The sequence below is a fragment of the Mercenaria mercenaria genome, chromosome 8 (genome assembly GCF_021730395.1).
Source record: "Mercenaria mercenaria strain notata chromosome 8, MADL_Memer_1, whole genome shotgun sequence".
Taxonomy (NCBI): Eukaryota; Metazoa; Mollusca; class Bivalvia; order Venerida; family Veneridae; genus Mercenaria; species Mercenaria mercenaria.
This window is the reverse complement of record NC_069368.1, coordinates 10312138-10328504: the sequence shown is the minus strand read 5'-3', so window position 1 is coordinate 10328504 and position 16367 is coordinate 10312138. Positions and strand designations below refer to the sequence as shown.

Genomic DNA, 16367 nt, shown 5'->3' with positions numbered 1-16367 from the left:
TTAAATGCATATGAAAATTGTTTGGCCTTAATATGTAGTATTTTTATATAAAAAATTTCTCCTCAGAACTCTTGGTTATATAAGAAATAAGTGACTTACCTGTGAACTGGCATTTAAAACTTTGACAAGGAACAGTTTGTTGGCATTCTGAGAAAATGCAAACAGTCTGCCAACACCTGGAATGAAAGGAGAAATGTTAACATCCCTGAGCAATGTTTTTAGGGATTTAATTCATCAAACAATCTTATTGATAAGCTTTGTTTCTGCTGAACTAGAAATTTATTGTTTTTTTTACACCAATGTATTGTCATCTTTGTAATACGAAAACAAAACAAGTAAAATTCAGTATATCATGACAAAAGTCTGTCAAAATTAGGAAATTATTCATTTTAATTATCAAAATATATTCTTAAACTTATTCTGATAGTTAATTAAAATCTTGGTGACTTCCCATGATGAATTTCAACTTTATTTGTGTAAGCTGATACAATGAAGTAACACTGCATTCCATTTCTGGCTACCTTTTAATATACTGTTGATTCAATGGAAACCAAGGCTAACTCTTGTCTACATTTGTTCGTCATTTAAGCATGTAGTTCAAACTTATTCTGAAAAGAGCAGCCTGTCACTTCAATTCAATCTGATGTGGTCAATATCTCAGTCTGTGAATTAGGCCTGAACGTACTTACCCATATCATCTATGGTGGTTATCATGTAAACTTGTGATGCCAAAGTGTAGGACTTCATATAGGCCATTTCTGCATTTTCAGACTCCCAGGTACTGACAACCTGTTGTGTAAGAGCCTCTACAGCAACCAAACCACAGGGTAGTCCAATAAATACATACTGTCCATCAGGGGAGTTATTCATGCAGGTTGCATAACAAAGTTTCTGTAATTCAAAATATCATTTAACAACAATTAATTGAGTAATTGATAATTGTGATCTAATATATTTTGTTAATTTAAAAACCTTACTCATTTCCATCAGATACTAAAAATAAAATTATTACAGTCAATTTTGCTCAAGAGACCAAGCCTATAAGGAGAGCATATCTTCAGTTCCTTTTTGCAGTATTAATGAACAAATGATGTTGTACATTGTATAAAGAGACCTTTCACTTTCTGCCCTTCCCTTAAATGGTCTTTCAATACAAGTTATACATATAACTGTAAGAAAGATATCCTGCCAGGAAGTATTAAAACAGAAAATAATTCTGGCACAAACTATATGCTAAAGCAGAACTGATGCCACTGGAAAGTTATACTGATGGCATCAGATTACAGTCGGAGGGGGAAAAAACAGGGGAAAAAAAACTGAAACATCCAATATCAATGGGTTATAGCCGTAAATTTCTTTTAAAATATGCCCATTAAAAAAAAAATCTTTCTACCTTATACAAATCTTTAATAGCAAGCTAATGAAGGGCCTGCTCGAGAATCCAGCTTTACAATAACACAAGTAACTTTCACACTTAGTGGATTTTAAACTTTCGCCAGAAGCTAACAACGAGGGAGTAGTCTTCTCCCTGAGCAAATACAGAATGTCAGTTGATTACTGAAAATTATATATCACTAAAAATCATGCAAGAGAGATTTCCATTTAGATGAAAAAATTATTCTTTTCATTTAAAAGATAAAACATTGGATTGAAATTTAGAAATTTGGCCATTAAAGCCGGTGGGCCAATTTGTTCCACATTTGCAGTGTACACCGTTTCACTGCTGGCAACTGATTAGGCGATTGTTTCACTTCCTGGGACTAATAGGGTCAATCTGGAGTATGCCAATATGTACCAGTCTTGCAAAATAGGCAAATAAGCGGCAAATCATACAATGTTGCCATTGTTGCGATATATATTGGGATGAACATTTGGAAATTTGTGGGTAATATTAGTAAAGGAAGAAACATACCACAAGAAAATAACTTATTTCTATCTATCTACCGTTGACGTCAAACCCCTCCTATTTGGAATAGGTCACAAAAGAAAATCGTAACATATTAAAAATTTGTTAATTTTTACTTGCAGCAAACGTGGCCGGCATACACTGAATCGTTCGTTTATTCTTAAACCAGTGGGAATTTTTTTCTTGCAGCTCACGTGACCAGCGTATCCCTGGTTTGGTGAAATGAATTTGCACAGTAAGACAACACTGTGAATAGGAAACGATGTCACTGTGACACCGGCTTCCCGGAAAATATGCGAAGTATGATTTGCTTTAATAGCTATGATGACACTAAATGTAAACTTTTTTTCAAGTGAATAGTAAAAGTTAAACCGGATTTCTTTGAGTTCATATTTAGGCTTTGCCATATTTCTTCATATTATATGAAATATCATTTAATTCGGTAGTCATTTAGAAATGAATATAAGAATAACCTGCTTTTCTGGATACTGAGTTGCTGGAATAACTGCCTCGAGTTCAACAGAACTCTCATACTGGGGTGGTCTCACTTTACTTGCTTCTTCTAACCTCTGTTTCTCGCGATCTGCAATTACTTCCCATGTGTCATCTATCAATTCTCTCAGAGTTTTATCAATCATGCGGTAAGGCTGTGGAAGGTTGTCATTAAGTAATTCTGGGTCGTTGACAAAATCATCTTCAGATTCTTGAGGTAATTTGTCAAGGGAAGGTGGGGTGTAGCTGACGTTCTTACGTATGTAGACAGGCATTTTTATTTCTTTGGAGGGAGGGGATAATTTCTATACAAAACTGTAAGGGTTTCTGGATTCAAAATACTGAAATGACTTCATAAATCTATAAAAATACAAAGACAACTGGAAAAATTGTCTCCATGTCCACCATGACACCGGAAACGCAAACAAACTATTCGGAATAAATTGATCGTATTGAATTCTTTACGAAGAAATCCAAAGTCGGTTGTCATCCCGAATGTAACAGGTGCTCGATCTGAATATTGAACCCAGACATGCCCTGTCATTTGACGGGATTGAGAAGATTTTGTTAAAATTACAGAACGAAGGATGTCGTCAGATATTGTGTCAAGTATAATAAAGTTTAATGCTCAAACAAATGGAAGGGATAAAGTATGCAGGTAATATACTAATAATTTGAATGGCAGTGGCTAGGGTTACGGTACCGTAATCCTAGCCTCCGATTCTAGGATTACGGAAGTTCCGTATTTCTAGACAACCCTATGAGAATAGGCTAGGATTACGGAAGTATTTAAGAGGAATCAAATATATGTGTTAGAACATGCATAAATGATGTTGTTAACTTACTTGTTTCACTTAAAATAGCTATTTTTCATGTCTGCGGTATTATTCTGTGTTACCGATCCGCCATTTTGGGTTAGTAAAATATAGGTGGACAATTATTTATGCGCTGTTGATGAATGATAAAAGTTAAATTCTTCTTACTGAAAATAGTAATGTTTTAATGTTTCAATGTTTACATAATTGTCCAACTATATCCGGGCCACATCACGAGGAGGTGCTCAGTTCATGACCCATTTCTTTTTCTTTTCAATTTCCATAAAAAAATAATCGTTTTTTTTTTTGTTTTGTTTTTAAATACTGTTGTAATTTTGTTTTTGTTTAGAGTACGTTATTATTTCATAGTCATGATTTTGCATTATTTTTCTTTCATTTTTAATTGTTCTTCTTTATTTTTTTTCTTTTCTCTTTCGTCTTTTACAAACCCAAAATGGCGGATCGATAACACAAAATAATACGACAGGCATAAAAAGTCGCTATTTTAAGTGAAATAAGTAAGTTTACAACATCATTTATGCATGTCCTAACATATATATTTGATTCCTCTTAAATACTTCCGTAATCCTAGCCTGTTCTCATAGGGTTGTCTAGAAATACGGAACTTCCGTAATCCTAGAATCGGAGGCTAGGATTACGGTACCGTAACCCTAGCCACTGCCAATTTGAATTGTGATTTTTTTGTCAAATTGAAATGAGCAGATAAGGTCATTAAGGAAGTTGTCAGTCAATATATCAATTTGACAATTCATAATTGGCAGGAATCTTATGCAAAAGTTATGGTTAGACATAAGTTTCCCAAAGATTTAGATGTGCAAGAAATTTCAATTATTGCCATTGCCTTCATTGGCTGTTATTCAATGGCGTATAAGATAGGATTTTTAAGTTGTTAGGGGTACTGGTAACCGTTCCTCTAGACCTGAAATTTATCAATAAATAATTGACAATTATTGCAGAATATCAGAGTAATATCTCTATAGCCAGTCATGTTCTAGTAGGCGTGGCTTTATTCTAAATAATGAGACCTCGGGTAGACCGATTTTACATTTTGATATTTTACGTTGCCTACCTAGAGGTGGATATCGACAAGTCAAAAAAATATTAACGATATTCAACTCTCGAGTGCAGTTATTTGGACTAGCATGGCTTAAATGTAATACAGGCATGCCACTGACCAGAGTTAGGACTTCTGTGATAGTTGTAAAATTTAGTACTAGAAACAATTTTAATGCAAATAAACCAATATAAACCATCTATGTGCATGGTCTTCCTATATCTCGGAGTAAAAACATAACACCCTGATACATTACAATCAGAATAACAAGATACTCTTAAAAGTGATGGTCCAGAACATTGACCATGATAAATATGTTAGATTACTGGAGAAGGTCTTGTAATGTCATGATGAACTAATAATTCTACTGAAAAACCAGGCAGCAGATATACTTGGAATCTAGAATTTGTTATTGAGCAGGTTAAATTATAAATGTGGAAGGGTTGTTGATACTTACCACTATAAATGTTACTAATTAATATGTTCTCTTGTTTGAGTTTTGACATTATAGATCAGAATTTTACCCAGAACAAAACAAAAGTTCGACAAACTATTCGCTAAATCGACTGTACATGGCAAGGAGACTGTTGTGTCACAGCAGCAATAGCCAAAAAAAACATTACAATCTTCTCATGTTACATGACCTACTGTCTTCCAGTGATACCACTCACTGCATGACCTGTACTTGCTGATGAAGACAGTCAAATAGACAGATACAGTTGAAATATCCAGTTATGAGTAACAGAATATATTCACTTCTACGTCAGATGTTGATATTTAAGTCCTCAAGATATATCAGTGTCACTTGAATTATATATGATAAAGCCATTCTGCCTATAATCTGATAGGAACATCAGTACTGATCATGTAGAATAAGGTTCAGACCTTTCCTTTTCCACATCTTGGGTCCTTTCTGATATTTTTGTTAGGATCGAGTCTGATGACACTGTCTACAAAGGGAAAACACAAACCTCTGTCAGATAAATTTCAGGGATAATGATGACAAACAACTTCCATTTTCTTTCAAATGTAAACAACTTTAAAATTAATTGGGAACCTGTGAGTCTACTAGGAATCTTGAAGTGATTTACCATAATTAATAATTGAGCCGTGCCATGAGAAAATCAACATAGTGGGTTTGCGACCAGCATGGATCCAGACCAGCCTGCGCATCCGCACAGTCTGGTCAGGCTCCATGCTGTTTGCTTTTAAAGTCTACTGCAATTAGAGAAACTGTTAGCGAACAGCATGGAGCCTGACCAGACTGCGCGGATGCGCAGGCTGGTCTGGATCCATGCTGGTCGCAAAGCCACTATGTTGGTTTTCTCATGGCGCGGCTCAATTATTTAATCTCTTTGATAGATGTAGTAACATCCTGTTCTTCTTAAATTTGCAATGCAAGCAGTGCCACTGGAAGGGAAATAAATTTGTGTGTAAGAGATGTTGCATAAATAACATATGGCTGCACTAGAAAAGTTTCACAAGACTTAGTAAAATGGATATAATTTTGTAGGTTTATATCTGATACATATTAATAGTTAAACTGAACATGATTGACCCAGTTGAGAGCAGTCAATGTCATATTGTTTGTAACTGACCAACTTATTATTCATAATTATGTACCTTAACCTTCTAACAAAAGATTTGTTCCAGATGAACATCTTCGCATTTCATTTAAAAGGAGGAAAAATTTATTACTATCATATCCAAAAAATATTTCAATTTCAGAAGCATATTATAATACTGTTTTCAATGGTAAAAGTTTGATGTGTATTACTGACATGACCTCAAAACTATCATTTAATCAAGTCATTGTTGGTCTACACTTAAGATAAGCTGTTAAAAATACTTGTCTGAATGAAGTGAAATGATAACATTGATAGCAAATTATGAAGTATATATCTGGGTGTTAAACATACCTGTTTTATCAGGTTATACTGTCAGATTGAAGTAAACTTGACCTTGTTGCTATTATTACAGGGTTAACATCTAGATTTCAACAGGGTTAAGATCTAGATTTCAACTTTGTCATTATTAGTATTACATGTACCAGTGCAGATATTTGAGCAATACCCATTTTTCAGTACCCCTCTGCATCAATGGAATAACTTGTTTAAATACTTTGAAATCATTTAGTTTCATGGGCATACAATTTCATGGTTTTAGCTGAAACAGTTATTTCGTGGGGATTTCTAATTTTGAATATAAATTGAATGAGTTGTCTCTCATGAAATCCACAAAAATTTCCCCAACAAAAATTAAAGGTTTTGCAATAGTTGTCTCACTAGGTATATAGATCCGTTAATGCCGAGAGTTTGTTTACCATTTTTGAGATTTGTAGTTAGCATATTTCCTTTTGTTTCAAATGTTTGAGAGTTCATAAGTACAGTCTTGACTGAAAAAGTATAAAAAAACAACATTTTTTTTCTAACTTTGAGAATTTTAGCTTTAAACTGGGAAAACACATATTATTTGCAATTGGGATAATATATACCGGTATATAAATTTCTTGATCATTCCTATTTTCTTTAAGTAAGATTTTTGAATATTTAAATATCACGTACGAATTCTTTTCAACTAATTTTAAGTTTTTGAAATTTTTAGAATAGTAGAGCTTTTGTAACCACCCTTTTGTCAGCATTGGCATCCGTGGTTATGTCACAAAAGTTCAAGTATTGCATGTAAGTAGGTTTCTCAGAAACTACAGGGTCAGATGCTTTCAAACTTTACACATGTATGTCTGTGGCATCATTTTTTAATATAATGACCTCCCCTTATGTCTCATAAAATAGGGTTATTGTAACAGTAGCTTGATCTGGGATGCAGTTTCGGCTTGAGTGGATTTTGCCAGATCGGATCTCACGAGGTGCGCAAGCGCCGAGTGTGATCCAACCTTGCAAAATCCACGAGAGACGAATACAAAGTCCCAGATTCAGCTACTGTTATAATGACCCTTTTATTATATACCGTAAACCATTTTGATCCTTGTTTTGTTCTTGAACGAAATCTTCAATATTTATCGATATTAAATGGAACTTAGTGAAGTTTTTATGTGCGCTATTTATAGAAATGTGTCGGGTCATGCATATTAATGAAAATAGTCCGGTAGCATGCAATACGGAAGGTACAATACGGAATTTAAAAGGTACAATACGGAATTTTTGTCTGTCTGTTCATATTTAATTGTAAAATACAGGCCGATTTTTTACAGAATTTATATAGGTATATAATAAAGTATAAGATCATTTGCAGTATTGAAAGTTGTGTTTTTGCCAATCATGTAATTATGAATATAGTCTGTCTTGAAACCATTTGATTCCTTTTTACACTAATTAAAACACTATGGAACTTTAATCAACATCTTGCAATTTAAGCCTGACTTTTGTCTTATAAATGGCTAAAAAATTACCATTTGGCTTGTAAAAATTGATTTTTGTTAAAATTTATGATGTTTTTAAACCTTTTAAACACAATCTTCTTGTAAGTATATTGGTTTGCTATATTTTCAGACTGTTTCAGTATGGCTGTCGACTGGCATGGGGTCGTTTACAATACAAAGACAAGAAGGACTTGATACAGACAGTCAAGAACATAGAGTCTATGCTTAGTATGACAAGAAAGTGTAAGTAAACAAACAGAGTCTATGCTTAGTATGACAAGAAAGTGTAAGTAAACAAACAGAGACTATGCTTAGTATGACAAGAAAGTGTATGTAAACAAACAAAGTCTGTGCTTAGTATGACAAGGAAGTGTAAATAAACAAACAGAGTCTGTGCTTAGTATGACAAGAAAGTGTATGTAAACAAACAAAGTCTGTGCTTAGTATGACAAGGAAGTGTAAGTAAACAGAGTCTTTGCTTAGTATGACAAAAAAAGGTGTAAGTAAACAGACAGAGTCTGTGCTTAATATGACAAGGAAGTGTAAGTAAAAGACAAGTCTATGCTTAGTATGACAAGAAAGTGTAAGTTAACAGACATAGTCTATGCTTAGTATGACAAGGAAATGTAAGTATACAGACAGAGACTATGCCTATATAGTATGACAAGGAAGTGTAAGTGCAGACACATCTTCATTGTTTTACATTGCATTTGAGGAAAAACTAACTTGCCTTCTTGCATTACTCATAATAAATAAGAGAAAAAGACAATTTTGGAGAATCTGTGCCATTCAGTGTGGCTGTGTATTGAGCTATGATTTTTGCAAGGCCGGCAGCTGTCACCCTGACTAATTAAACATTTAAAAGCCACCTTTGGACAGATTCAGTGCAAAAGTAACAAATTTAAATTAGAATGTTATGTTAGAAAATAGTCTCACTGTAGGAGCCACATGAAAAATGTTTGAGCCAGTTTTATGAAATTGTTGCAAATAACTAAGGTGGGCAATGACAGTGACCTTTGGTGAGAAAGGCTTAGAAAAGTTTTGACTGTCTCATTTACATTATGTACATTCAGAATTTATTTAGAAAATGTCAGTCTAAAGCATAGAGTATGTAGTCATAGAATATTGTACATGTTTCTCAAGTTTTACGTTCTAATTAAAAGTTGATTAAAATTTTCAGTTGCAGTTAAATACAAGGAAACATATTTTTTAATGAATACATCTCATCTGTAGTGTTTTCCAGAATTTCGATAAAATGTAAATGAATACTTACATTGTACAATGTCAGTGGATGCTTTTATAATTTACATGATCCCAGTTCATGTCAGTGTTGAAAACAGAAAAATATGCTGCTACTACAACTTCTGTTTTCAAAAACTGCAAATTGTGAATGCATATTTTTTAGCTCTGTTGTTTAACCTTTAGCCTGCTGGCGGCAAGTGGTTTTGCCTTTGCGACCTGAGTGCAGGCCAAGATCAGCCTGCATGTCCATACAGACTGATCATGGTCTGCACTGTTTGCTTTTCAGTCAGTAAATGATTAGTGAACACCCCTTCGAATAATAAATGGTATTGCCCAAATTCAGGGCCAGTCCATTTTAGAAATTAAGCATGGTAAAGGTTAAACAAGCTTTAAATGTATTGTTATGTTAAATTCTGTTTTGGTATTCCTTCAAACATTTATTATTCAATATATTATGTTTCTCATGTAACCTTTGTTATATTTCAGTGTTACGATTTGGAAAGAGTTTGGATTTTCTCCAAGGAGCATTAAAGAGTATCCACTTGAAAGACATCGTCCTTCGATTGACTATAACTCTGTCAAAGATCAATCAAGCGTTTTATCTCCTGTTTGATCATTTTCTTTGGTTTAACACTGTTGGCGCTGTTAAACTGGATAGGCAATACTGGGGCGAGGTTTCTGCTAGGTTCTACTTTGCGACCCTTATTTTGAACTTCATTCGGGACTTGTATGGTATTTGGTGCGTTATAAAGGAGGAGCTTGCCGTGCGAAAGGCTAGGATGTCATCTAGCAGTTACAAGAACGGGGACGCCAATTATCAGTCGCTCAATAGGAGACCAGCAACAATGTTGGAAATCTCGCAACAAAATATCCCGCTCATTTTAGATACAATAAAAAACTTGTTTGATTTACCAATTCCATTGTGCACACTAAAATATATGCAGCTGTCTCCTACAAAGCAAGGTATCTTTGGACTTGTATCATCCTTGGTTGCTGTGGCAACAGTATGGAATCCAAATCTAAAATTAGTACCTTCCTAAAAACTGGAAAGTTGAAAGGAAAGTAAAACAAAATGTGATCAATATGTCACAAGATTTCTGCTTCATGTATATGGTAGTGCTATTGCAACACTATCTTACTTCCACTTTCAAATATCAATATTATAGACCTGTTTAAAGTTGTATAGTCTTGATCTATTATTCTGCATTCCAAAAATATGTGTATCAAGACAAAATATGCACCTTACTTTAACCTTTAGCTTGCTGGCGGCATGTGATTCTGCCTTTTCGACCACTGCACTGTTCGCTATTCAGTCACTAAATTTTCAAAAATAGTAAATGGTATTGCCGAAATTGAAAGATGGACCAGTCCATTATAGAAATCTAGCAGGTAGGGTTAAAAACGATGAAGAAAAACTGTTCAGAATGTTCAAAAAGGATCTTGGGATGACTCTGGGTTCGCAATGCCTGAAATTGTCCTTTTTTTACCAATTGTAAGTTTGAAAAAAGTCTGTGATTTTGAGAACACTGCTGAAATAGAACAATTGTTGGTGGAGTATCTTGACTCACTGGAACCTCAAACTGTTTTCCTGAAAAAAATTGAAGTCTATATTTTGATTCTTGTTGACAGATTTCTTGTCTTTCAAGGTAAACTTGTTTTTCTTTTTTACATTTTATTTTTGATGAACTTTGACATTTTTTATCGATCAGTGTTCCAATGAAATTAAACATATTGGAAAAAACAAAGCAACATATGGTAACAAAATTATTTCATTGTCTCATAGAGTGTTGACTTCCTGTTCCGGAGGAATGAAGTTTTAAATTGTTTAGAATTTTTTTTTTTTACATCTTTAAATGTTTGGATACCTAGTGCAATTGTTCTTGCACTCTTTGAATTTCATTGAAATCAAACAGAGCTAGATGCATAAAATCTAAAGGTTGTTCTGCACGTTTGGATTGAAATTTTTTTCTACCATGTAGAATTTGATTAAACCCTGATTTTTCAAAACTTCAGAATATACCTAGAAAATTCAGCAAATAAAAAAGTTAGGGTCATGTGCTTGATTTTTTGCTAGACTGATTTGAAAAATTTGGACCTCATGCAATATTTCATAATGGGAGTCTATGGGAAAATCATTACTTTCATAACATTTTCGCGAATAGAAAATTTTCTACATTGTAGATTTTGATGAAACTTCTCACAGTTGTAAATAAACACATGTTCTATAATTTGGTGAAATAAAATGTATAGGTCCATGTGCTTATTTTTGAGATATTTGACCATGATTAAAGTGAACCGGACATTTCACGCAAATTTTAAGACATTATTTTGATTATTTTAACGTGTCATATGTTTTAATATCATATTTTGACTTCAGAAATATAGCAATAGTGCCATTGTAATAAATTTACTCACATATTTCAATTAATTCATAAAATGATTTTCATTTCCGTATGCTGAATCCAGGCTTTATTCTATTTTTTCCGGATAAATGACGTTACGCCATCACTTTCGGTTCATCAAACGTGCAGAACTACCTTAAATACAAAAATTGAAACATTAGAATGTATTTTTTGGTGTGTTTTATTCACAGACATGTGGTTTCATCTTTTTAAACATGTGATATTTTTATTTATTTTTGTGTATAGAACTGATTTAATTGTTTTGTTGTGTGTTATATTTTTAAGGGAGGTTTTAATAGATTTAATTAAAAAGTGATAATTCAAACTTTAAATTGCTTTTAGTGAAGTAACCAATATGGCAAATGATGATTTGGGCAAGTTAGCAAAAAGACAAACATCACCCCCCTCCCTCAAACTTTGCTTTCTGCTCAATAACTTTAGTTTGGGTTGAGATATTGAAATGAAACTTGGCCCACTAGTAGGTTAAAGTAAGACCAAGGCTGGGATTGACTTTGGATTCAATGGAGTCAAGGTCACTTACTAAAATAGAAAATAAAACAGTTTCCTCTCTTTAATTTTAGTTTTATGTATTGAAATCAAATTTCAGTTGGCATATACTGATATAGTAAAGAAAAACCAAGGTTGGGATTGTATATGGGGTCAGTGGGATCAATTTCAGGGTCGGCACAACTTAATTAATCTTTTATCATCATGTTTCAATCAGCATAATAGAATGAAAGTAAACAATGCCTTCTTGTTTATCATATCTTTTTCATGGTTCATTGTTCAGATATGGAAAGACATCCTAATCTTTCAATTCAGTGCACATCACTCAGTTTATACATAAACTGTCTGTTACATTAGGAACAGTATGCTTTATATCTGTCTGATAAATTCAACATAATTTGTAATTTTTGTAATTTTAAGAGGTTGCAAAATTTCAAGAAAATTCCCAGTATGATGTACATCAGGAGGCATGTCCCTTCGAGACTACAGTAAAAAGATTTGAAAAAGGGTACAATCATGCCATTTTTGATGGAATTTGTATACAGTGTATATGGGAGCAAATAAATGAACTGGCCATTGTCATTTTTTAATTGGTATATATATGTCAAAACAAATAATTTATATTATCATAATTCTTTCTTTCTATATATAGGTATGAGAGGGGACTTAATATAGACTAGAATATGGACAAAATACCACATCCCACTTTACTCAGATTGATATCCCTTTGATTGTGTTTAAATACACCCTTAATTCTACTTTATACCCCTCAACATATCGCTTTAAAGATCAAAATTTTTCTATTTGATTTTTAGCTCATCTGATTTTTTGAAAAAAAATGATGAGTTATTGTCATCACTTGAGCGGTTGTCGGCGTCGGCGTCGGCGTCTGCGTCGGCGTTGCCTGGTTAAGTTTTATGTTTAGGTCAGCTTTTCTCCTAAACTATCAAAGCTATTGCTTTGAAACTTGGAATACTTGTTCACCATCATAAGCTGACCCTGTATAGCAAGAAACATAACTCCATCTTGCTTTTTGCAAGATTTATTGCCCCTTTTGTACTTAGAAAATATCAGATTTCTTGGTTAAGTTTTATGTTTAGGTCAACTTTTCTCCCAAACTGTCAAAGCTATTGCTTTGAAACTTGGAATACTTGTTCACCATCATAAGCTGACCCTGTACAGCAAGAAACATAACTCCATCTTGCTTTTTGCAAGATTTATTGCCCCTTTTGGACTTAGAAAATCAGTTTTCTTGGTTAAGTTTTAAGTTTAGGTCAGCTTTTATCCTAAACTATCAAAGCTATTGCTTTAAAACTTGCAACACTTGTTCACCATCATAAGTTGACTCTGTACAGCAAGAAACATAACTCCATCCTGCTTTTTGCAAGATTTATGGCCCCTTTTGGACTTAGAAAATATCAGATTTCTTGGTTAAGTTTTATGTTTAGGTCAACTTTTTCTCTTAAACTATCAAAGCTATTGCTTTGAAACTTGCAACACTTGTTCACCATCATAAGCTGACCCTGTACAGCAAGCAGCGTATATCCATCCTGATTTTTGCAATAATTATTGCCCCTTTTGGACTTAGAAAATCATTTTCTTGGTTGAGTATTATGTTTAAGTCAACTTTTCTCATAAACTATCAAAGCTATTGCTTTAAAACTTGCAACAGTTTTTCACCATCATAAGTGGACACTGTACATCAAGAAACATAACTCTATCCTGCTTTTTGCAAGAATGATGGCCCTTTTTAGACTTAGAAAATCATAGGTAGGACAATATTTCTATTACACAAAAAAAATCAGATGAGCGTCAGCACCCGCAAGGTGGTGCTCTTGTTTTAATTTTAAAGTTTTATTTAACAAGGTCAGAATGGGAATTTTGTCTGCCTTTGTCAAATTTAGCAGGGAAGGATCAGATTTGTCCTATATTTTTATGGACTGGTTTTATTTGAGACTTAACTATAATTGCTCACCTTATTAATTATGTCTCCCACCACACAGTGGTGTGGGAGACATATTGATTTACTCCAGTCTGTGTGTGTGTGTCTGTCTGTGTGTCTGTCACAAAGCTTGTTCGCACTCGAAGTCAAAGATTTCTTATCCAATTTTCACCAAACTTGAACAAAATGTGTTTGACCATAAGAGCTCGGCCAAGTTCGATAACTAGCCAAATCGGTCCAGGCGTCTTAGAGTTATGGCCCTTGAATTACCAAATATCAGCCTTTTTACTCTTGTCCCCACTCTAATTCAAACATTTCTCATCTGATCTTTGACCATGAGACCTCGGCCAAGTTCGATAACTAGCCAAATCAGTCCAGGCATTTTGGAGTTATGGCCCTTGAATTATCGAAAAATTGGCAGTTTTACTCTTGTCCGCACTCTAAGTCGAACATTTCTCATCCAATCTTCACCAAACTTGAACAAAATGTGTTTGACCATGAGACCTCGGCCAGGTTTGATAACTAGCCAAATCGGTCAAGGCATTTTGGAGTTACGGCCCTTGAATTACCAAAAAATCCGCCTTTTTAGTCTTGTCCGCTCTCTAAATCCAACATTTCTCATCCGATCTTCACTAAACTTGAACAAAATGCGTTTGGCCATAAGACCTTAGCCAAGTTGGATAACTAGCCAAATCCACCCAAGCACTTTTGATTTATGGCCCTTGAATTACTGATTGGATCCACTCATCCAGACCATATAATTGGATCCACTCGTCTAAATCATCTAAAGAAACTAGACATTTTACATAGGGGCAGTTGTGGGAGACATATGCGCTTTTCTCAAAAGCATCTCTAGTTTAGAGATGTAAACAATTCTTTGTATATTTATTATCAATTTTTATTCTATATTTATAGTCATTTCCATTTGTATAATTTCATGATTAGTAATCAAAAGTCATATAGACAGGAGGGTTGGTTCAAAAACACATATTGACCTTCATCAATGATGTCACAAAATTTGATGTTGTACACAATAGAGCATATAACCAGAATAAATATCACCCTGTACAATGTTTTCAAAAACTAATGTTCATGTTGTTGGATTTAATCATAAAACAATTATTAATTTGGGTCTATATAAAGATTTAACATCTTGACTTCAATGAGCAGTAATAACTGACTGTATAATATTTCCTTATAAATTGTATATTATTTATATATATTTATTTGTCTACAGACAAACCTGTATACTAAGACCACACGCAGAGGAAGGAAACACACTAGTTTTATTTTTATCCACAGGTTACTAGGCACTACAACTGTTAAAATTGGAAATGAAACTGGTGGTCCTTATGACCAGGTGGTCTCTGTTCACAGGTTTGACTGTATATTTTATACTATTGCTTGATAGTTTCAAATATTTTAAAATCCATAACTATATGCTTCTGTTACTGATACACATCTTACTTTTTATATGCCCGAAGGGACATATGGTGTCCCTCTGTCAGTCCATTAGCAATTTGTGTCCGCTCTGTAACTCTTGAACCCCTTGAAGGATTTCAAAGAAACTTGGCATAAATGTTCACCACACTGAGACGACTGCAGAGCGCATGTTTTGGATGTCTCGCTTCAAGGTCAAGGTCACACTTAGGGGTCAAAGGTCATTTCAGTTTGTTTCATGTCAGCTCTAACTCTTGAACTGCTTGAAGGATTTCAAAGAAACTTGGCACAAATGTTCACCACACCGAGACAATGTGCAGAGCGTCAAGGTCACACTTAGGAGTCAAAGGTCATATATGACTTTGCTTCGTGTCTATTGCTCTGCTCTTGTTTTTATTTGGCAGATCCCATTTTTGTTCACTAACAATAAAAAAAAATTGAATTACTTCCCTTTCATGTTACTATAAATAGCTTATTTTGAATCTTTTTTATTATTTGCCATATGGAAAAACTGAGACCACTTTTCTGTGGTACAACATGGATGGCAATTTTTAGGTGTATTTTGACATACCTGTACCTGGTAAGGGTTTTTTTGTGGACTTAAAATTCATTTTTTTAATTTCTTCCCTTTGTTGTTCCTGTCCTTTGGGCTTCAACAGTCAAGTTCTTTAAATTTTGCTCCCATCCTCTGATGTAACCCTTCGGGCATTTATTGCCCCACTTGGTAGAGCTCGTTTTCTTCTAAAAACACAGCTTTTTTGTGAATGTTTTGGACACAGAGTATCTGTATGTGTAAAAATATTTAACAAAGGATACTTGTCATTTTATTTGCATACAGGTCTTTTTTTATTCGTATCTCAAAAGAAATCTTTATGATGACTGTATTGTTAAGTATGATGGAATAAATATTAGATAAATATAGTTCTTACAATTTTTTTGCATTTTTAGCCAGTTTGAACCAAAGGTTCAGGCTGGGCTTCCTTCATTGTCTGACTTTAGCTTTTAACATCTAAACAATTTTGTCTCATCAACTTCTTGATGGATCATCCCCAAACTTGGTCTGTAGGATCCTTGTTTGTTTGTATGTAAATTTATTTATAGTCACCACCAGTAACCTATATGGGTAATTCCTCCAGACAACTGTTAGTAATGTTAGTAGTAGGATAG

General features: G+C 33.9%; 2 protein-coding genes across 8 annotated transcripts in view; one reads left to right on the top strand and one right to left on the bottom strand.

Annotated features, from left to right (window-relative positions):
• LOC123523069 (WD repeat-containing protein 93-like) overlaps positions 1–2943 on the bottom strand; it is a 41541-nt gene extending 38598 nt beyond the window's left edge. For all 7 annotated transcript variants that reach the window (XM_053549361.1, XM_053549359.1, XM_053549360.1 and 4 more), the window contains exons 1-3: positions 2380–2943; positions 690–891; positions 100–176 (exon numbers count right to left, since the gene is read on the bottom strand). In XM_053549361.1, the coding sequence (XP_053405336.1) occupies positions 100–176; positions 690–891; positions 2380–2673 (573 nt within the window). In that variant the 5' untranslated portion in view covers positions 2674–2943. The remainder of the gene's footprint in view (positions 1–99; positions 177–689; positions 892–2379) is intronic.
• On the top strand, positions 2899–16121 carry LOC123523071 (peroxisomal membrane protein 11B-like). Its single transcript, XM_053549364.1, has 3 exons — positions 2899–3056; positions 7798–7910; positions 9396–16121. The coding sequence occupies exons 1-3, from the start codon at positions 2986–2988 to the stop codon at positions 9947–9949; spliced, it is 738 nt and encodes a 245-aa protein (XP_053405339.1). The 5' UTR covers positions 2899–2985; the 3' UTR covers positions 9950–16121.
• The last annotated feature ends 246 nt before the right edge of the window (positions 16122–16367 follow it).